Raw genomic sequence first — 22,335 nt, 5'->3', positions numbered from 1 at the left:
TTCTATACAACTCGTGGAGAATGCTTTTTTTCTTTCTTTTATGTAACAAAAAAACATGTCATAGCTAATGGTATTTGCTAGATTCTGTTTCAATGAAGAAATCCACAAAAGACCACTTTTGTGAACCATTAAGTGCATCGGATAATATATAGTCTCAATAGTCTATTACTTCTTTAATAAGGATACTTTTACTGGGGAATGCCCAACTACAGCTAGTGTGTCATGGAATTGAATAGAAGAGGTGGTGATGGCTCACACCTATAATTCTAACTACTCAGGAGGCTGAGATCTGAGGATCATGGCTCAAAGCCAGCCTGGGCAGGAAAGTCTATGAGGCTCTTATCTCCAAGTGGAAGTGGAGCTGTGGCTCAAGTGGCAGAGAGCCAGCCTTGAGCAGAAAAAGCTAAGCAGGAGCACACGGCCCTCCACATGAAAGAGCAGGAGGGCTTTGCTCTTCTAGGGCGAACACAGATTTGTAGTCAGTGGAAGAACCCCGGCCCACAACCCAGCAAGGTGCCCACACAGATTTATTTCTTTTTCTTCTTTCCTGGGGTATAATTGATGAAATACATAAAGATACAGTGCAGTTGTATTTAAGGCACAGGATTTGATGTTTTGATATACATATAGCCCAATGGTGCTCATTAGCATATTCATCATCTTAGCACCTGCTGGGTATTTCATGCGCACAGTATAATATTGTTGATTATGGTCTCCATACTGTACCAGGGCTCTCTGGAATGTATCCATATAAGTGAAACTTTGCACCTGTCACCCAAGTCTTTCTGTTCTTCCCCACACAGCCCCTGCCAGCCAACATTTCACTCTCTGCTTCTGTGCAGTATTGTTGAGTCTGCCTTATGCAACTTAGGGTTCATTTGTGTTATTGCAAATGGCAAGATTCCTACTTTTTTAAGTCCAAATAATATTCCACTGTTTGTATGCACATATATACATATATATGTGTGTGTGTATGTATGTGTATATATGCATACCTATATACAAAATACAAATAAATTGTGATGTATATATAATTGCACTAGCACAATTTTGTATCCATTTCTTCATGCATGTACCCATTTTTCAATGCATCACAATTTTTTCATCCATTTGTCTATTGAGAATAATAAAATGGGTTGTTTCCAAATGTGGACTCTTGCAAATGATGCTGCAAGTCTCTCCTTTCATTTTCTTGTGTAACTTCAGAGCATCTTACCTTACACTCCATCTGAGAGGAAAAGTGTTCCATTTTTCTCATTGTTTATTGGGTTATGAGCTTTCAGTCTATGGCCCTTACTGATAAATTCTTTCCGTAACTATTTTCATGAGTGGTTTTATCTTTCGTGGACATTGACTTTTATCAAATGCCTTATCTCAAGCCCATGAGAGAATCAGGGACTTCAGATGAGGCTGTCATTCTGACCTTTCTTTTTGTTAATGTTCTGTATTTGATTGATTTGTGCGTTTTGAGTCATTCTTACATCTCAGGGATAAAGACGTGGTCATGGTGTTTAGTCCCTTTAATGTACTATTCAGTCAGCTTTAATGCATTGGATTGAGAGTGAGTGCATCTCTGCTTGTGTGAAATATTGGCCTCTAAATAGTTTTCTTTCCTTGTAGTAGCCTCTGGCTTTGTTATCAGGGTCCATGAGATTGTAAGTATTCCCACTTTTTCTAGGTTGTTTTTTGGGAGGCAGGCAGGGAGGGGATGCTTAGGAAGAATCAATATTAATTCTTCTTTGCACATCTGGTAACATTCACCCATGAAACCATATGGCCCATTGCAAAACAATGATGTACTTTTCAAGGGCACATAGGAAAAAAAATTAAACACCTTAGAAGAGTCATGGAGGGAGGGGAGCGATCTGAGAGCAAAGAATGACCTATGTGGAGAAAAGGGGATATTGTTGTAAATGACAAACTTGGGTGTCTTGGTGGTAATAGTGTGTTAAGAACTAAGAGGTGGTCAGGCGCCGGTGGCTCACGCCTGCCATCCTAGCTACTCAGGAGGCTGAGATCTGAAGATCACGGTTCAAAGCCAGCTGGGCAGGAAAGTCTGTGAGACTCTTATTTCCAATAAACCACTAGAAAACTGGAAGTGGCGCTGTGGCTCAAGTGGTAGAGTGCTTGCCTTGAGCTGAAGAACTGAGGGATGGCGCCCAAGCCCAGAGTTCAAGCCCCAGGATGGAAGAAGAAAGAAGAAGAAGAAGAAGAAGAAGAAGAAGAAGAAGAAGAAGAAGAAGAAGAAGAGGAGGAGGAGGAGGAGGAGGAGGAGGAGGAGGAGGAGGAGGAGGAGGAGGAGGAGGAGGAGGAGGAGGAGGAGGAGGAGGAAGAGGAAGAAGAACTAAGAGGTGCTAGACACCAGCGCTGGACACCAGCACCCACTTGTAATCCTAGCTTCTCAAGAGGCTGAAGCTCAAGGGGGAACTCTGTGAGACGCTTATCTCCAAGTAACCAGCAAAAAGCCAGAAGTAGAGGTGTGGCTCAAGAGGTAAAGTGCCAGCCTTGAGTGCAAAACCTTAAGAACAGTGCCCAGGCTCTAAATTCCAGCCCCAGTACAGGCGGGAAACAAAAAGTGCAAATGATCCTGTCTCTCCATCCTCCCTGGACCCCTGACCCCGGAAATGAAAGACCTTCCTCATTTGCCCACACTATGCTGGCTTCGCCCCCTTCTCAGAACACAAACACAAGTACAGCAAAGTGACTGGCAACGTGCTTCTCCTCGGATGCCTGGACGGGGCTGGAGAACCTTCTCAGGGTGGACCACTTGCCCCGGGAAAACTCCATTGTCACACCCTCATGACACACGCCTTCCTTTCATACAGCAATTGCGCCCTCTGCTGGAATTCATGGCTTCTACTACCAATTTTTTTTTTTTTTTTTTTTTTTTAAATTAAGAACGTGGGACTCCAGTGTGTAAGGCGTTTCCAGAAGTGAGGGTGTTTGTGCTCTACGGCCCCTCTCCTGAAATTCAGAATGATTTAGAAAGGGCCCAGATTGGCATTTAAAGCCAAGCTGGGGCCAGGCAGTGGTAGTTCATGCCTGTAATCACAGCTATTCAGGAGGATGAGATCCAAGGATTAAAGTTTGAAACCAGCCTGGACAAGAAAATTCATGAGATTCTTACCGCCAATTAGAAAAAAAAAAAAAAAAGCCAGAAGTGGAACTGTGGCACAATTGGTAGTGCGCCCAGGCCCTGGATTCATTTCCCTGCAGTCTCAATCTGATATCAACAAAGCACAGGGCACTTCAGTTTTAGAGCCACTTGGAACCAAATTCTGCCTTAGTTACCAGAAAAGAAAGGCAGGTCATGGTTTACTGCTTTGTGGAGTTATGAAAGTGGACTGAGTTTATCTGAAGCATGGGAATAATGCCTAATCACCATTACAAGCAACACCAGGTAAATGATTATCTGCTGCGAGTACAGGCCAGAGTTCCATCATAAACCATCGATTTCCCTCTGGCATTTCTTCTGGAAGCAAATAAAGCTAACCTTGGAAGCTGCAATCAGTTATCACCACCGGTTCCTCTGATTGCTGTCACAGGAGACCTCCAGTTTAGTGGGTTAAATTAGCATGCATTTATGGTCCTTCCGTTCTGGAGGCCGCAAGTCTAACCCCCAACTCTGGGGCTGAAACTGGGTCATTGATAAGCTCCTCCCCTAGTCTAAGGGAGAACCGGGCCTGTTGCCTGTCTCTGCCTGCAGAGGGCACCCACCAGCCATGTCTGCAGCCCCTCCTGGGTTCCGCTAACCTCTTCCAAGTCCAGGACCGTCTCCCGTATCCCAGGTCCCAGATGCAACCTTGGTGAGCTTTCTTTACGTAATTTAGGTAATTTAAGTAAAGAATATGTTCAGATGTACTTCTTACAGTATGGGAGACAGACATAAATCAGCAATAATAATAATAATGAATAGAAATAAATATCCACAAATGGGTAAATGACTAACATTATGATACACAACTGAATTGACTGTAACATAGCTATTTAAGAGGGTAATTAGAACCCAGCATCGTGGCTCATAGCTGTAATCCCAGCAACCACAGAGGTGGGTATTATGTTTCAAGGGCAGTTAGGCAAAATGTTAAGACCCACCTCAACCATGGTGCTCAGCTCGTTTTGCTTTAGTTACTTTTCAGGTATGGTTCAAGTGACAAGAGTACCTGCACTGCACAAGGTTCTGAGTTCAAGCCTCAGCATCCCAAAATGTATATGTGGGGTAGGAGTGGTGTATTATGAAGGTGGCTCAGCAACCTGGGAAAGGCGGGTGACATGACAGGAGAAGCAAAGGAGAGCAACTCTGAGAAATCTGTTGGTCTATAGGCAAACCCTGGAAAGCTAGGCAGAAATAAAGCTGGGAGGGACTGAGGTACTAGCATTCATTTGTGTCTTTTTTCTAAGACTTTTCAAAACAGACATCTTTCAAGACAATTGTCCAGGCCACAGGCCACAGGTTTGAACCTTGGGTCCCAAGCTAGAAGGCTGAATCTTGAGCAGCTGCCTGGGCACTGTGACCTGTGACCCTGGACACCTGACCCAGGTGGATCCACCAATCAGGATCTCTGCGCTGAGTCTTTGAAACCACTTCTGGGTGGAATTTTTCTTTATGACAATTATTCTAATGTAAAATGCCTCCTTTTAAAGTATGAGGGTAGAATCCATCCAGTGGTTCAATGTCACATAATCTCCACCCCCAATAACCCAAAGCCATTAGCAGGCACACCCGGATCCCACCTAGCCCCTAGCAACTCGTAATTGACTTCCTATCTCTGTGAACTTATTTATTCCATAGTTTACTCATTCTGTAAGCTCACAGAAGTGGAATTTTACAGTCTGTGGCTTCTTGTGGTTGGTTTCACCTGTCATATCATGTTTTCAAGATTAATCTGTGCCATAACAAATACAGATGCTTCACCAGTGTTTATGGCCAAATAATATTCCACTTTAAGGACAGAGCACATGGGGTTCATGCGTGCAGAGATTCAGTATTATGAGGTCACTGCAACACATGTGCACAAGGTTTTGTGTGAGCATACGTTCACAATCCTCTCAAGCAAAATGACTGAGCCAGACAGGTCTGCCCTTAGCTCTCTGAGGTACCAAGTTACTTCCAGGGTAGCTACCTCAGTTGCTATTCCCACCATCAGTGTGCAAGGGTCCCTACGCCCTCACCAACACTCATTCTCCTGTAGTTATTATTATGGCTGTTCAGAGCAGATGTGAAGTGTGGCAGTAGTGTGGCTTTGACTTGCATGTGTTTATTGGTCATGTATGTGTCGAGAAATGTGTGTGTAAATTCTCCATCCACTTTTTGTTTTTTTGTGTGTGACTTGCAGGAACTTTTTGTATAGTGCAGATACTGGAGAAGCCACTTGTGAATGCCTTCTATTCTTTTTTTTTTTTTTTTTTTTTTTTTTTTTTTTGGGTCCGGTCGTGGGGCCTGAACTCTGGGCCTGGGCGCTGTCCCTCAGCTCTTCAGCTCAAGGCTAGCGCTCTACCACTTGAGCCACAGCGCCACTTCCGGCTTTTTTTTCTGCTTATGTGGTGCTGAGGAATCGAACCCAGGGCCTCATGCATGCAAGGCAAGCACTCTACCACTGAGCCACCTTCCCAGCCCCTGCCTTCTATTCTTTGGGTGTTTTTTTTTTTTTCCTTTTTCCCATCAATATGAGGGCTTGAACTCAAGGCCCTGCTGCTTTCGGCTGGCTTTTTTGCTCAAGGCTGAGGTTGCACATTTGAGCCATGCCTCCACTTTCTACTGTCCGTTTTTTTGTCGAATCTCCGTTCTGATTTCCACAGTGGTGGCACCTTTTCGTGGCATCCTGGCCAGTCGGATGGAAGCTGCCCCCCATGAGGGCAGGCCCCTTTGTTTTCCACTTGATGGCCAGGCTGGGCCGGGCCTGGCCCGGGCATGGCAGTTCGGCCATCTGCTAGTGACGGCGGGTCAGGAAAGGAGGTGCGGGCGGGAACTCGGGCCCTGGGGAGGGGTGGGTGTCCTCCACCCGGGGCCCAGGGCAGCGCCAAACCAACCTGCCAGGCCCGAGCACTGAGCGTGCGCACCGGGCGGTCTCTGGGGTCTCACTTGCAGAGCCAAGCAATCTGCACGGAGAGCGGCTCCTGCTACCCCGGGAGGCGGGGGAAGCCCTGGATCTGGAGAGGCGCAGAGGCCCGGAGCGCAGGGGTCAGGACGAGCGCCAGGCGAGGCCGGGCCCGGCCCGGCAGCCCCGCCCCGGGACCTTTGGCTGCACTTGGCCGCGGGCCGACCCGCTGGGCCCGCCCCGCCCAGCAGGCCCTCCCTCTGATTGGCCGCCGCCACGCCCGTCCTCTAGGCTCGACCAATAGCGTCGGCGCGCGCCGGAAGCTGGAACCGGAAGTGCGATGCCGGGCAACGGCGCCGCCGGGCTCGCCCCTCCGCAGCTCAAGCCCGGTGCCATGAGAGGCCTCGGGCCAGGCCTGGCGGCGCGGCGCCTCCTCCCGCTGCGCTTCCCCCCGAGGCCGCCGCGGCCCCCGGGGCCCCGGCTGTACAGCGGGCCTCCGGCGGCGGCGGCGGCCGGAGCCTCGGAGCGGGCCATGGAGGAGCTGCTGCGCCGCGCCGTGCCGCCGACGCCGACCTACGAGCTGCGCGAGAAGACGCCGGCGCCCGCCGAGGCGCAGTGCGCCGACTTCGTGAGCTTCTACGGCGGCCTGGCCGAGCTGGGCCCGCGGGCCGAGCTGCTCGCCCGCCTGGCGCAGGGCTTCGGCGTGGACCACGGCCAGGTGGCCGAGCAGAGCGCCGGGCTGCTCCAGCTGCGCCAGCAGCCGCGCGAGGCGGCCGCGCTGCTGCAGGCCGAGGACCGGCTGCGCCACGCGCTCGTGCCGCGCTACCGCGGCCTCTTCCGCCTCATCGGCCGGCTGGACGGCGGCGCGCGCTTCCTGGTGCGGCTGCGCGCGGACCTGCTGGAGGCGCAGGCGCTCAAGCTGGTGGAGGGGCCGCACGTCCGGGTAAGGCCCCGCCCGGGCCGCCCCGACCCCCGGGGCCCGGGCCGCCCCGGCCCCGCGCCCTGCGCCCCGCCGCCCCGCCCGCATTCCCGCTCCCTCCTGCGCGTGCCCTACTAAGTGGTAGCGGTAGCCCCTGGTCCACGCCTGGTCCCTGACTACTGCAGGCCTCTGATGCCTGTCGTGATCATTATTGTTATTGTTTTCCCCAAGGCTGCAGCTTTGCCCACGCGCAGGCTGTCAGCAGAACTTAACTGGGCAGCAGCTATGCGTGAGACATGGTCTTTTAAAATCCGAGAGATGCACCAAAAGGACGGGATCGCAGGCCGCCACCATCCAGAATACCACGCTTCCCCTCCCCTCTCCTGCGGTTGAACTAACCCTCCGGGCCTGACAATGATGAGTCAAAGTTCACCCTGTCCTGTGTGAAGGTGCCGGGGTTTGAACGCTGGCCTCCCACTCTCTCTTAGCTTTTCTGCTCAAGGCTAGAACTCCACCGCAGGAGTCACAGATCCAAGGCTTGCTTTTTGCTGATTAATTGGAGGTCAGTGTCTCAACGACTTTCCTGCCCGTCTCAGCCTACTGAGTAGCTAGAATTACAGGCATGAGCCATTGGCACCTGGGTTAAGGTCACTTCCTGAGGTAGTTAGGTGCCTGGCCCAGTGAGTGGGATCATGTTAGATGCAGACAGACTTTGAAAGTTAAGATAGTATAGCCTGAAAATTGGCTGGTGCTGTTAGTAATTAAATTGGAGCAGCAGGATCCTGCCCTTTTTGTGGGTAGAAAGTGATGTAAACGTTGCAAACCTTGCAACATTAAAAACTTGGATAACGTGCTTTAAGAAAAGGAGCAGTTGAGTGGCTGGGAAGGCAGCTCAGTGGTAGAATGCTTGCCTCACATGCATGAGGGGATCGATTCTTCAGCACCAAATAAGCAGAAAAGGCCAGAATTGGCACCGTGGCTCAAGTGGTGAGGTGAAGAGCTGACGGACAGCACCCAGGCCCAGAGTTCAGTCCCCACGACCGACAAAAGAAAAGGAGCCGTTGAAAGATTATTTGCTAAGTCATTTCAGAACTCTTTTAAGTGGCATAACAGGTTTTACTTTCACATGAATTCTGAAGTTGTGTGACTTGCCCCATACCTCAGAGCACATGCCATAGGTTGTGCTGTGAGCTAACAGTGTCTATAGAGCTTTCTTAACCCTTAGCCTTAGATGCCCAGACTTTGAGTGTGGTTAGTGTTAGGGTTCACCTCAGTGACAACAGTGCCTCAGACTTGATTTGTTAGGTTCCCCTATAAAGCTGCTACTTAGGGCCGCCATCCTTTGAGAACAACGTATACTGTGCATCACTGTCAAATAGCCAGTCACAGAAGCTCAGTCTGCGGGGCTCAGTTTGCTTGGTTCCTCACACTGCACGCTGCTGCTAGTTGACCGGTGAAGAGCAGCCCTGTCATAAATTCTCTGTATAGCAAAATGATGAACGAGTCATTGAGAGACTCGTGGGTGCCCAAGGGTGAGAGAAACAGTTCCTTGACACCCCAAGTTCAGATTGCCTTGGACTGCCCCAGGGTTCCAGGCCTTGGAAAAAAAGCAAAGAAGGGCCAGTAGACTTCCCTGGACCCAGAAGGCCATGCTAGTTCATCTGGACCTCAGTGGTTCCTTACCTCCCCTTCTGTTCTGAACTCTTCCGTTCTGTAAGGTGTTTCAAAATGCTTCTCCCAGGAGAGACGCTCATGGTTGCCACACGATCTACAGTGTAAGGACATCATGGCCGTGACCTTCGGGGAGAAGCTGGTTTCTGGAAATCCAGAGAAGCCAAGTGCTGAGTCCTTAAGACTTTTGTTTTAACCTCGCTCCCCTCCATGTTTAGGCTTGCACACAGGCCAGAAGCCAGGAGAAGCCGAGGAATTGGTCAACAGAGTGAGTAAGGACAGCCTGGCCTTTACCCCTCCACAAAGGCTGAGAAACGAGTTGCTCTGTCATTGCCTCTTCCATTCCCGCACCTGGGTCCCAGCCTGATCTCCAGTGCATCTGCTGTAGAGGACAGTGCTATTCATTGCTTTCTCCCTTGCTTTGTAATAGTTACATAACATTATACCATGGCTGTCATTTCCACGCAGCGTTGGCTGTTGTCTTACGCCTATAACCCCAGGTACCCAGGAGACAGATTCAGAGGCTGCTCTCAAGGCCCTGAGTTCAGACCTCAGTAGCACTTCCTCCCCTCCCCCCCCAAAAAAAGTCTCTGTTACTTATATCATTCTTAGGATGGAGTTTTTTTCATAGACTTTGTCAGCTGGGCTCTGAGGTTGCCATCTATTTCCAGAATTACACAGTGTGAACAGTGTGTACTGTGTTTTTTAGAGCAGCTTCAGGGTCACTCGAAAAATGAGCAGATGGTGCAGATTCCCCAAATCTGTCCTGCACTCCACACACAGCCTTCCTACTAGAGCGGCAAGATTCCACAGTGTGGCATAGGCCGCCTTCCTAGCAGACAACCGCAGGTTTGGCATACAATCTATTTTTGTTATTTCTTTTAGGCTTTTGGCGTTTTGCGTCTGTGTTCAAGAGGCCCCTCAGAACATCATCTGTGAACTCAGCCTTAGGAAGCACTAGTTTGACATACAGGCTTAAAAGCAGGACCTCCAGTCCCAGGGGCTCCCCCACACGCTGAGCACCCTCCCCAGGGAGCAGTCCTCTAGCTCCCGATGGTGGCACCCGGCCCCACTCTCCAGCCTGCTGCTGCCTAGCCCTGGTTGACCTTTGGACTGGTTAGGTTCGGGCTCCTCTGGCTCGGTGCTGGGCCTGTCCCTGCGGCGGCTTCAGGGTGCTGCGGGCCTGCCACCACCCTTGGTGACGGATTCCTGGGTGGGGCATTTGCTCCAGAGTGAGTGCCAGACGTGTGACCAAGACGAGTCTGACTGCAGCCCTCCCCCAGCGAAGTGGGGGAGCAGGTCTGCTTCCAGTCCATTCTTGTCCCTTCTTGACACTGGCACTTTTAGCTCCCCTGCATCCTTCAGTGTTTATTGAGGTGAGCAGCAAGGTGCCGTTGGTGGTGAGAGCGAGGTCAGCCCGATCTCCAAGGACTGCCCAGTCTTTTTTGGTTTTTGTGGTACTGGGGATGGAACCCAGGACGTTGTACCTGCCAGGCAAGTGCTTTGCCCCTGAGCTGCATCCCCGCTCTCGAGGTCTTACTGGAGCTTTGCACATGGTGAACTGCAGCGGGCCTGGGTCCTGACCCCTCGCCAACGGCTGTGATGATTGGAATTACGAGTGGGAGACGGCCTCTCCTTGCGAGCGCAGTGGGACCAAGGGCAGCAGGCTAGGCTGGGGTTTATTTCCTCAGATGTCTGAAACCAGACAAAGCTATTCTTTCCTTCGGAGGTTTTTGTTCCCTTTCGCTGTAAAGTTCAGTATTGGACCAGATACAGCTAGGCAGCCTCTCTGGGTGGCCCTGGACTTGTACAGTCAAGTTCCCCAGGCAGGCCAGCAAATTCTGTGCTTTGCCACACTAAACAGAGTCTTAGGTTCACATAGGAGAGTATACCGTGGTGTGTGTGCACCGTTTATGCACCTGGAGGTGGTAGCATGAAATCGTTCCCGGATCCCAGTCCGTGGCATTTCCCTCACTACCAGCTTCCCCTCCCTCCCCAGCCCAGGACTTGTGAGCAAACAGTAACCTCACATACCCAAAGCACAGCTCCAGAGCCAGGGACTTCAGGAAAGGAAAAGTGGGCTGGTCTTCTAAACAGTCTCCTCTGGGTGAAGGAGGGGGGAATGGTGGCCGGAATGAACAGCACAGAGCGAACAGAGTAAGGCTGCCTTCACCAGCAGACAGCCCCAGCCCTTGTACTTTGCAGCCTGTTCTGTGCTCATTGATTGCTGAGTTCATGAGGGCTGAGCAGAGAACGTGTCCTTCTCCCCGGCTCTGCATCAAGCGGAGGAGATTCCTTTCTTGCCTGTCCTTAGTGACCATTGGCAGTTCGTGCAGCCTGAACAGCTGTGGTGGGTGTTGGAGCGAGCAGTGACTTCTCACCCTTAACCTAGATTGCTGGCTCTCCTGTCCAGCATCACATGTCACTGCTGTCAGCAGCCCCAGAATAGACAGAGATGTTAGTGGAGAAGCTTCATCAGGCAGACCTTGTCCTTGCTCATTAGTACCCAGCCAGTATTTCCCATGTTTTCCTACTGTGGATGTAATAAATGCACACCTCACGCTGCAGCCAGCCACTGTGCCTAAGCACTCAGTTCAGAAGGGCCTCACCTGGGAATTGGGGGTGGGGGACGTACTCTGTTATATTTTTCAGAGGGAGGGCCCGTGGTGGTGAGCACATTGTGAGGGTTAGCCATTCTAGTCAAGTGCAAAGTGGGCAGGTGTAAAACAAGCCTTCTGTATTGCCCAGCAGTGTATCTACTCAGCCTGCTACTCCCCAGTGACCAATCTCTCCACACCTTGTATCTCTTCTACTGAGTGTCACGTATGAGTGAACACAGTTGTAGAGATGAGTTGGAAATGGACTTTGCCCATTTACCTACTAATAAATTAGTAAAGGAGGGTTTGTTACAGAATCTGGAGTTAAACAACTATCCAGCTGTGCTATGTCATCTAAGACAGCCCCCAGATTCCTGCCTGCCGCCCTCCCCGCCTGAGACCCACCAGGGGCTAATGATAGCCCTGACCCTGGCTCCTGCCAGTTAGGCTGGGTTTGTACTTGACGCCCCCTCTGTGCTTCACTGTAGAAAGGTGGAGGTGACAGCCTTCTGAGAAGTGAGCCACTGACCCTCACTGCAACTTGCAGTCAGGTGCAATTAAATGTGAAATGATGCTAAGTTTTTACAGTGATTATAAAGCTGCACTTTACAGCTGATAACCTTTTGTGTTCTTAGGAACCTCATACAAAGGCTAATAGTATCTCTTCCTATTTAGTTTTCTGTAAGTAACAGAGACGCAAATAACAGTGCTTTTACAGAGAAGTCTTCCAGCTCAGCATCGGGGGACAGCCCAGCACCGATTGTGCTCTCTAATGTCCTCAGTGGACCCAGATTTGGGTCTCGTTGCTCCTCCTGGAAAAGCTATCTTACCTCATCTTACAGTGTATTAGGCTCAGGCAACTCGGTTCAAAATGAATATTCCTCTTGAGGTGTCTGTAGGCCAAATCTAGTTTGGTTCCTGGCCACTGTGTGTGGAGGGGCCGCCCTGGCCTTGAGCCCCAGGGGCTTGGATGCAGACGTTTACTAATGTGTAAGCCTGAGATGGCTGCTTGGTACAGCCCGCCAGGGAAAACCTGAGAACAGAGCAGGCAAAGGGTTCTCCACAGTGGCTGCTGAGCATCTGTGCCTGCTGGCTCCTTCACCACAGCCGGCACATGGCTGCCCCCCGGGCCAGCACAGTCCTCCCTGTGCAGCTGTGTGCCTGGCTGAACAGCAAGACTAGGGAGCCAGAAGCGCCCTTGTACCCCTGGGCCACAGTGGAGGCGGCCCTGCGCAGTGCCCTGTTCTGCCACACAGCTCAGTTGGCTCTGTCTCATGTGTCTTGCTCTGTTCTTGCGTGGAAGGTTTCAGGGCAAATGGATCTTTAGTAGAACTGATAGCAGAATCAGGAAAAGTTCCCCAGATCTGCTGCACTGGTGTTTTCTGTCCTAAAGCAGATTATGGTGCTGTACTTGAGCTGTGCCCCAGCAGCAGAGGTGGCAGCTGTGAAGGTCAGCAACTAGAACTGGAGCAAACACTTCTGTTGACAAATGTAGAAATAAGGGTTTATTTACTACACCAAGAACATTCCAGAGAGAATGCAGGGGTGTGGGGCCCTGCACAGTCCGTTAGTTTTATCCGAAGGTGTAGCTGTCATTGTCACATGAAGCTGATGTATTTAGTAATTTTTTCAACAGGTGGGTGCTTAGTTCAGTCTACAGGTATCTGTGGCTGAAGCAGTAAAGTCCAAGCAGAGAGAGAGCTGAGTTACAGCCAGATGTGGCTCGAGGTAAATTTGCCGTGGAGGCCTCACAACCAGCTGCCGCAGCCTTTCTGTCTTGAGTCTTCTGATCTTCTGTGCCCTTGCTCTCTGCAGGAGATGAGTGGGGTGCTGAAAGCCATGCTGTCAGAGTGGTTTTCTTCAGGCTTCCTGAACCTCGAAAGGGTCACCTGGCATTCACCCTGCGAAGTACTTCAGAAGATCAGCGAGTAAGTGTGCAGATTGCCCTGTCCCTGGGACCGGAAGCCAGTGTCCATTCAGATGACATCTTGTTTCAAGCCACAGCCTAGGTCTCCCTAGGATGTCATGACAGGGGCATGGCCCAGAGGACACTCAGTCTGTGGTAACCCAGGCTCAGTCTCACATCCTCCCACGTAAACCAGATCAGCCCCCTTGTGGCTTCCCAAGGCTCCACTGCGACAGTGTCACCAGACCAAGCTTCTGTGTTAGTAATCAAAACATGTATCTTACCACTTGTGAAATGATCTCTGCACTACAGTGGGCACAGTTAGGACACAGTCTACCACAGGCATGCACATCCTGACCACAGTCACGTCCTGTGGAACCACATGACAGTGCCTGCTGGCCTCCCCCACGCTGGGGAAGCAGAACAGTAGTCCGGTGAGGCTGAGCAGTGGCCGGTGGGGCTGAGCAGTAGAGGGTGAGGCTGAGCAGTAGAGGGTGGGGCTGAGCAGTGGAGGGTGGGGCTGAGCAATGGAGGGTGAGGCTGAGCAGTAGAGGGTGGGGCTGAGCAGTGGAGGGTGGGGCTGAGCAATGGAGGGTGGGGCTGAGCAGTGGAGGTGGGGCTGAGCAGTGGAGGTGGGGCTGAGCAGTGGCCAGTGAGGCTGAGCAGTGGAGGTGGGGCTGAGCAGTGGAGGGTGGGGCTGAGCAGTGGCCAGTGAGGCTGAGCAGTGGCCAGTGAGGCTGAGCAGTAGAGGGTGGGGCTGAGCAGTGGAGGTGGGGCTGAGCAGTGAAGGTGGGACTGAGCTGTGGAGGGTGGGGCTGAGCAGTGAAGGTGAGGCTGAGCAGTGGCTGGTGAGGCTGAGCAGTGAAGGGTGGGGCTGAGCAGTGAAGGGTGGGGCTGAGCAGTGAAGGGTGGGGCTGAGCAGTGGAGGGTGAGGCTGAGCAGTGGAGGGTGGGGCTGAGCAGTGGAGGGTGGGGCTGAGCAGTGGAGGGTGAGGCTGAGCAGTAGAGGGTGGGGCTGAGCAGTGGAGGGTGGGGCTGAGCAGTGGAGGGTGGGGCTGAGCAGTGAAGGTGAGGCTGAGCAGTGGCTGGTGAGGCTGAGCAGTGAAGGGTGGGGCTGAGCAGTGGAGGTGGGGCTGAGCAGTGGAGGGTGAGGCTGAGCAGTAGAGGGTGGGGCTGAGCAGTGGAGGGTGGGGATGAGCAGTGGTGAGAAGGGCAGGGTGGCCTAAGAAGCCATGTTGAATGTCACAGCATGAACAGGGCATTCCCACCACGGGCGTCCACAGTCAAGCAGGGTGTCCAGCAACAGCATCGAGTAGCTTTGTGTCTTGAAACAAGTGTTGGGAGTAAGAATGCCAATTTCTTTGTAAAACGTCCTTAACTATAGCTTCTCTCATCAATGCTGTTTCACTCAAAAGTAGTTTTTAGCCAGGTGCAGGTGGCTCATGCCTATAATCCTTGCTTCTTAAGAGGCTAAGATCTAAGGATCGTGGTTCAAAGCACTTTCCTGGGCAAGAAAGTCTGTGAGACTCTTACCTCAAATAAACTACACAAAAAGCCAGAAGCAGAGCTCCGGCTAAAGTGGTAGAATGCTCTCCTTGAGCAAAAGCAGTTCAGGGACTGTGCCCAGGCCCTGCATTCAACATTTAAAAAAAAAAAAAAGCATTTTCTTTGACTTTTCCTGGTGAGTCAGTGAAAGCTGTATTGAAAGGTGTACTGGGCTGTCACGGGTAACACGCATAGGGAGGAGCGATTGTTACTTCACTTGTGATACATGTTTGTCTCTATCCCAATGCTTTCCTCCTCAGGGCCGAGGCCGTGCATCCAGTGAAAAACTGGTTGGATATGAAGCGCCGTGTGGGGCCCTATAGGAGGTGTTATTTCTCTTCTCACTGCTCCACCCCTGGCGACCCCCTGATTGTTTTGTATGTGGCGCTGACCAGTGACATCACCAACAACATCCAGGTACCTACAGCCAGCTACTTCAGGCAGGATAGGCATCCTATTATATGCATGCGTGTGCCTCGGTTTTCTCTTCTTAAAATAAATTTCTTGGGGCTGGGAAGGTGGCTCAGTGGTAGAGCACTTGCCTTGCATGCTTGAGGCCCTGGGTTCGATTCCTCAGCACCACATAAACAAAAAGAAAAAGCCAGAAGTGGCGCTGTGGCTCAAGTGGTAGAGCGCTAGCCTTGAGCTGAAGAGCTGAGGGACAGCGCCCAGGCCCAGAGTTCAGGCCCACGACCGGACCCAAAAAATAAAAATAATTTCTTTGAGCAGAGCCCCAAGGGCTCATGCCTGTGCTGTAATCCTACCTACTCAGGAGGCTGAGAGCTGAGGATTATCTGGTCAAGAAAGACCATGAAACTCATCTCCTGTTAACTAACATAAAGCAAAAAGTGGAACTGTGGCGCAAGGGTAGAATGCTAGCCTTGAACAGAAAAAGCTCAGGGATAGCGCTCAGGCTCTGAGTTCAAGCCCCAGGACTAGCACAAAAATAAGTGAATAGCCGGGCGCTGGTGGCTCATGCCTGTAATCCTAGCTACTCAAGAGGCTGAGATCTGAGGATCATACTTCAAAGCCAGCCTGGGCAGGAAAGTCTTATCTCCAATAAACCACTAGAAAACCGGAAGTGGTGCTGTGGCTCAAGCGGTAGAGTGCTTGCCTTGAGCTGAAGAGCGCAGGAACAGTGCCCAGGCCCAGAGTTCAAGCCCCACAACTGACCCAAAAAAAAAGTTAATAAATAATTCCTTTGAATTTTAGTGGACTTTGTGATTGGGTAAATAAAATCAGCAAACATGTAGCATGCCCAGATACAGACAGGCAAGCAGGAGAGCATTCACTGGCTCTGTAAACTTTGAGTTGAGACAGGTTGAGGTTTGTCCCAGGACATTACTGTGAGGCAGGAAACAGTTGTTGTAGAAGGGATAACAGGATGGATGCAAGGTTTAGCTGTCCAGCATTAGTTGTCCAGTGTGATTGAGAAATTTAGGAAGTGGAGCTGTGGCTCAAAAGTGGTAGAATACTAGTCTTGAGTGAAAAAGCCAAGGGAATGCAAAGCCCTAAGTTCAAGGCCCAAGACTCTCTCACACACACATGTGCACACACAAATTCAAAGGTAGACTTAGAACCACGTTTCTGCTGTGGGCCAGGTGTTGCTGGTCAGGTGGAGGTTGTGACACGGGCTGGCTGGTCCCTTGCTGTGGTGAATTGGTCTAGAGCCATTTGGCAGGAAGATCTGATAGGTGGTACAGCCAGCTGGTGATCTGGAGTCTGGAAACAAGAGCACAGCAGGGTGCTGATGTTGTTGTTTAGTATTTTTTATTAGCATACAGGGGGGTTTCATTCTGACATCTCCATCAACTTGGAGAGTGTATCCCCATTAGCCTCTTCTTTTAGTATAATTGCAAATGCTTTCCACCATGGGCTTTCTAAGCTTGACCCATCTCAACATCACGAGCTCCCCTCCGTCCACTTTGCTGAAGATGACAGGATTTCCTTTTTCTAGTTGGCTGAGTAATATGCGTGGCGTGTATGTGCCATGTCTTCTGTCATTCTCCCATGGCTGGTACCTTAGCTGATTCTGCTGTTTGGCTATGGTGAATGAAGCTGTACAAGCATGGGCATGCAAGTGCCTTTCTTGTGTATTGATTTATAGTGCTTCACATGCCCAGAGTAGCATGTCAGGGTCATACGGTCACCTTTGTAGTTAAGGAACCTCCATATTGATTTCCATAGTGGTTGACTCATTTACATTCCCAACACCACCATATGAGGCTTTATATCTATCAGCCGTTTATATTTCTTCTTCTGAGGACCGTCTGCTCATTTGCCCATTAATTGGGTTGTTTACTGTTGAATTTTTGTGTGTTCTGAATGTTAACTCATTGTCCATTGGCTAGCTGGTGAAGATTTCCTTTCATTCCGTAACTGTTTTGCTGTGCAGGAGCTTTTCCGGAGAGGAGGTTTTGGTGGAGGGAAGGCAAGCTAGGGAGGTGAGGCCTTGATCTGGCCCAAGGACACAGCGTCAGGTGTGTGGGGTCAGCAGAGGCCGCTGGGAAGGTGAGTGGATGAGAAGGTTGCACCCAAGGTGGGCCCCTGGCCTGGGTTTCCTCAGGAATTGATGAGGGCAAGTAAGCAGGTATTGTTAGCACCGGGAGGAAACTTGCAGGTTTCTCTGTGTGGAGGAGTTGTTAGGCCACGGCTGTCATGGGACTGGAAATTCCTCTCTGAGGGGGTTTGGCAGCGGGTGTCAGTACAGAATGCACACCTAGGCCTAGAGGAGTCACCCCTGAGGGCCTGCGCTGGGGGAGTCTGAGAGTCCAGGTGGGCACTGGTGCTGGGCCGTCTGCAGCTACCCGTCGTAGAGAGTGCTAGAAAACATCTAATTGCACACACACTGGGCTGCTGCTGTGTATTTAAGGATTGGGGTGGGTTTACACTTACTGTTGAGCAGCAGCTCTATGTCCGCAGTCCACACCTGTATAGCATCAAAACAGCAGGTTAGGTGTTCTGGCCTCAATTTAGACATGTGAGAGCCGAGGCCTAGTGGAGCATCAGTCCTGTGCCAACGTGGTAGAACAAGTAAGGATTCGAACACAGCCCACATCCTGACCAGCCCCACCCGGATCAGAGGTAGCTGCAGGCAGTGAGGTCTGATCTTCACGTGCAGGCCGACACATCTGCTTCCACAGCCTCTGTGCCACCCTTGTCAAGTTGCTGCCAGAGCTTGAGGGCTGAAAGACCTGCAGCCCGTGGGGGGCTCCCCTGAGTGGCTCTCCAGCCTGAGTCATTTCTTAGATGGCTTGAAGTCTGTGTCCCTGTGATGATGTGTTTTCACTTAGGAAAAACAGATTATTGGCATGAAATCAAAAGGCACTTAGAAAAGCCATACAAAGGTAGATTATGAAAAAGAAAAACGATGTCAGACTGTATGGCCTGCTGAGAAGTCTGAGAAACTGAGTTCAGAGCGAGGAGCGAAAGTCACGAACGGGCAGAAAACCAGGCCTTTGAAGAAAAGGGAAAAAAAAAAAAATCTAAAGAAATTACCACGTGTAGCCAATTTGCCTTGACAAAGGCTCGGCACGGTGTGCCCAGTGCTACAAGGACGGATGACGCAAGCTGCAGTTCGCAGGACGGCCTGAAAAAGACAAAAAGGGGCATTAGTTACCACTCGAGCTTGCTCGGGGATCTCAAAGCAGTGAAAAGTGACACCGCGCCAAGCAGGCCTCAGGGGACCTTGCGGAATCGCCACCTCCGAATGCAGAGCAGCATTTGCACGGGCCCCCACTTCCTTGAGCCTGCCCTTGGACCTGGAGGGGGGGTGGTGAGGGGTGAGGGCCACAGGCCGTCAGGTCACCATGTCTGTGGTTTCCAGGCCATCGTAAAGGACTGCCCTCTTTCGGAGACAGAGGACAAGAACAAGATTGCTGCGGCCATCTTCTACTCCATCAGCCTGATCCAGCAGGGACTGCAGGGCGTGGAGCTGGGAACGTTCCTCATAAAGCAGGTGGTCAGGGAGCTGCAGGTAAGCAAGCCCCGCATCCCCGTCACGGCCAGCCGGCAGCGAGCCTGCGGGTGTTGGTCTCCCGAAGGTGGGAGAGCAGCTGTGCTGGAGGAACACAGGAGAGGCAGGAGGAGAGGACCCGTCAGGAGTCCCGCTTCCTGGTGGGCTGGAGCGTGGTGCCTTCTGGCCACCGGCCAGGGCGGCCTCCTGTCACTCACGGCCATCCCCGGCAGCATGGTCCAGTTCCTGGTTCCTCACTGAGCCTGGCCTGTGCGGGCGCCCACCCACATCGCAGCCCCCCTGGCCTCTCTCCGGGTCGGTGTGGGTGTGGCCTGGGTGCCGAGGCTAACCCAGGGTGAGAAGGTAAACATGTTGGCTTATGTTGGTCTCTGCCTTTTCTTTGCCGCCTGTGTACCATGAGTGGTGAGCTCTGGGCCTCTGGGCCTACCTTTCCCGGTGCCTCCTGGGGGATGGGAGAGCCACAGTGAATAGAATCTCATCCTCCAGATTGCCGGTACCCAGCCTGGTTCAGTCCAGGGCCCTGTGGCAGGCTCTTCCTTCCTAGGACCTCAGTCAGACAGCTTGTGTTCTGTTGGGAATCGCCTCTTTATTGGCACTGCGGTTTGTCCCCAGAGGTAGTAGCATGCCACATCTGATTAAGTTCACATTTCCTTTTGTTGCTGCTGCTGTTTTTAGTTTGTTAGTACTGGAGTTTGACCTCAGGGACCTTACAGGAACTCTGCCACACTCCAGGCTTCTTGGCTTTTGTTGTTTTTCAAATAGAGCCACGCTTTTTCCCCTGGCTAACTTAGCATGTGATGCCCCTAGTTACACATCTAGCCTAGCTGGAATGACAGATATGTACTACCATACCTGCTTTTATTGGTTGAGATGGAGTCTCTTGAGCGTTCGGCTTAGGTTGCTTTTGAACCACAATCCTCCTGATCTTTGCCTCTAAAATAACATAGATTACAGGTACGTAGGATCTTTTTCTTTGCTGACAGTGTTAGTGAGACTTGCAGGGAAAGGGGAACATGTTAGGATAGGAAAGGCAGGAGACTAAGCGTAGAACCTGAACTCTGGGCAATCTGCGCACAGTCTATTTCTGAGGTAGAGTTGGCTCTTTGGCCCAGGAATCTCCTTGGTTTCCCCCATTTCCTGGAGCCTCAGCTGTGAGCCAGAAAGCCCCAAGAACCTTGATGGGATATTCTACGCAAAACCTTGGGAGCCGCCCTAGATGCCCCGTGGGGGCGGGGCTCGTGAGGCCAGATCCCAGTGTGGTTTGATATTCCAATGTTATTTGATCACTAACATGGTATTGTTGGATTTTAAATGATGATCAGAAAATGTTCACAACATAAATTCGTAGTGCAAGATACAAGCGTCAAGCCATATAAAACTGCCAGAGAAGAGCAGAGGACAGAACGTCTTGCCAGAGTGCTGGCGAATGACGGTTTCCTTCTTTCACAGTGAGCTCGCATTTACAACCCGAAAATGCCAGATTTCGGGAAATAATCCTTGAGCTCTCTATAAAGCTTGCACAGTGATGATGAAAACGTGTGTGGTGACAAGCCCTTCCCACCCCTGCTCTGCCCCGTCCACCCCGCCCCACTGGTCGGCCCCCATCAGCCTTGGCTCTGGCGAGGAGGGTGGGGGTGCCGAGGGGAGAGAAGGTCTGAGGTCAGAAACCACAGCTGCCACACCCACCACAGGCCCGCTCCCATGTGAGCCAGGCGCCCCAGCCTCCATCTTGTTCTGCCAGTGTTCCTTCAGTGTGCGGATGGAGGTGCCACTTTAAAGGCCTCCCTAGGGACTCCAGAGCCCTCCAGGGCCCGCACAGATCAGATTCCACCTAAGTATGCCTTGAAAGAAGAAGAAAAACACAGTAGCCCACCCCCGATGTCATGGCAGACACACCGCACCAGAGGTGATGGCCGTAGACTGAGAGGGCTCCTGCCACACAGTGCCGCCTCTGCTGAACTTCTTTTCCCACCTCCTTCCCTGCCCCTGCTGTACAGAAGGAGTTCCCTCACCTGGGGGCGTTCTCCAGCCTGTCGCCCATCCCTGGCTTCACCAAGTGGCTTCTGGGGCTCCTGAGCCCACAAGCAAAGGAGCACGGGAAGAACGAACTGTTCACAGACTCGGAGTCCAGGGACATTGCCGAAGCCACGGGCGGCCCCGCTCACGAGACCCTCAAGGCCTACCTGAGCAGCAATGAGTGGGTGAAGTCGGAGAAGCTGGTTTGCGCGCTGCAGGCGCCCCTCATGAGGCTGTGTGCCTGGTACCTGTACGGTGAGAAGCACCGCGGCTACGCCCTGAACCCTGTGGCCAACTTCCACCTGCAGAACGGGGCCGTGCTGTGGCGCATCAACTGGATGGCGGACAGCAGCCCCAGGGGCCTTACCAGCTCCTGTGGCCTCATGGTCAACTACCGCTACTTCCTGGAGGAGACGAGCACCAACAGCGTGGCCTACCTGGGCTCCAAGACCATCAAAGCTTCCGAGCAGGTCCTGGGCCTGGTGGCCCAGTTCCAGAAGAACAGCAAGCTCTGAGCCTGCCCCCAGGTGCCGCCCCCAGGACAGGGTCGCGTTGTGGGTGGGACCTACCCAGACCCACTTCTCACAGGCGCTGAGTGGAGGCGCAGCTGGGCTGTGCCACCCTCCCTCGGCAAGGTGCTTGGCAAGGCTCTGGCCGCTGTCCCCGCCCTGGCGAAGACGCGCCCCGACGGGGATGGCGCGGTGCCCACGCCTCGGGGGGCACTGGGCCCTCCAGAGCCTCTGCTGCCGCCTTTGGTGCCAGGGCGTCTCACCAGAAGCAGGCTGCGGCCCGGATGAGAGCAGATTCTCCTGCGGGCGGACATCAGCCCGCCATGGCTGGTCGGTCATTGTTCTCGACGCAGTACAAAAGGAAAGCTGCATTGCCTTTTACCAGCTCACTTGCACGGCTCAGAACCGTGAAAAGTTCCAGACTTTATGTAAATCAAACATGGAAGACGTGTCTGCGGGACGCCTCCACTGGGTTTTAGGCTTTAAAATCACGGTGATTCAGGTTCATAGTGAACTAAATAGTAAAGAACAAGTTTGTTCAATAAAGTTTTCAGTGTGATTATTGGTTGTAAGATTCGAGTTGTTGTAAGGCTGGAATCGGCTCTGAGATGTCCGCCGGGCCATTCCCCAGCCCTCCCGTGCTGATGGGGCCGGGGGTGTGCACCGAGAAGAGATGCAGAGGTGCCGGCACTGCTCTCGGGAAGAGACGTGTGCACACGTGTGCTATCTGACCCCATCTGTGGTCACGTGTGGGTAGGTGTGTGTATTTGTTAGTGTGTGCACGGCACTGTGCCTGTATATAAGTGTGTGTGTGTGTGTGTGTGTGCTGGCAGATACATTGTCTGCATTTATCTCGGGCTGGTTCTGTGCATGTGTGCATGCGTGTCCAGCATCAGAGCACGTGCACACAGGCCCCTTGCCCTTCTGCCCTCCATTTTCCCAGGCTCCTGTGGCTTGCTGGCTATGGGGACGCAGCCTGGGGGATTGGCCCAGGGGAAGTGGTTTGGGGCCTCTGCCCTGCTTCAGGCTGCTCCTGTGCCTGGCACTAGGAAGTTTTCAGGAATGGCAGCCCCACCGCCTTCCAGACCCCCTCCCCCAAAACGCAAAGTTCGTTCACCATCTTCCTTCTCTCAGCTTTTGGCATAGGTCTCAAAGACCA

At 52.1% G+C, this 22,335-nt stretch overlaps 1 protein-coding gene across 1 annotated transcript; it reads left to right on the top strand.

Moving 5' to 3' along the window:
* The first annotated feature begins 6,401 nt into the window (after window positions 1-6,401).
* LOC138823540 (malonyl-CoA decarboxylase, mitochondrial-like) lies at window positions 6,402-21,735 on the top strand. Its single transcript, XM_070016921.1, has 5 exons — window positions 6,402-6,981; window positions 13,041-13,153; window positions 14,936-15,092; window positions 18,502-18,651; window positions 20,649-21,735. The coding sequence occupies exons 1-5, from the start codon at window positions 6,433-6,435 to the stop codon at window positions 21,180-21,182; spliced, it is 1,503 nt and encodes a 500-aa protein (XP_069873022.1). The 5' UTR covers window positions 6,402-6,432; the 3' UTR covers window positions 21,183-21,735.
* The last annotated feature ends 600 nt before the right edge of the window (window positions 21,736-22,335 follow it).

The sequence above is a fragment of the Dipodomys merriami genome, unplaced genomic scaffold, assembly GCF_024711535.1.
Source record: "Dipodomys merriami isolate MVZ:Mamm:240054 unplaced genomic scaffold, mDipMer1.0.p SCAF_120, whole genome shotgun sequence".
NCBI lineage: Eukaryota > Metazoa > Chordata > Mammalia > Rodentia > Heteromyidae > Dipodomys > Dipodomys merriami.
The sequence above is the reverse complement of the archived record's forward strand: the minus strand, read 5'-3'. Positions and strand labels throughout refer to the sequence as shown.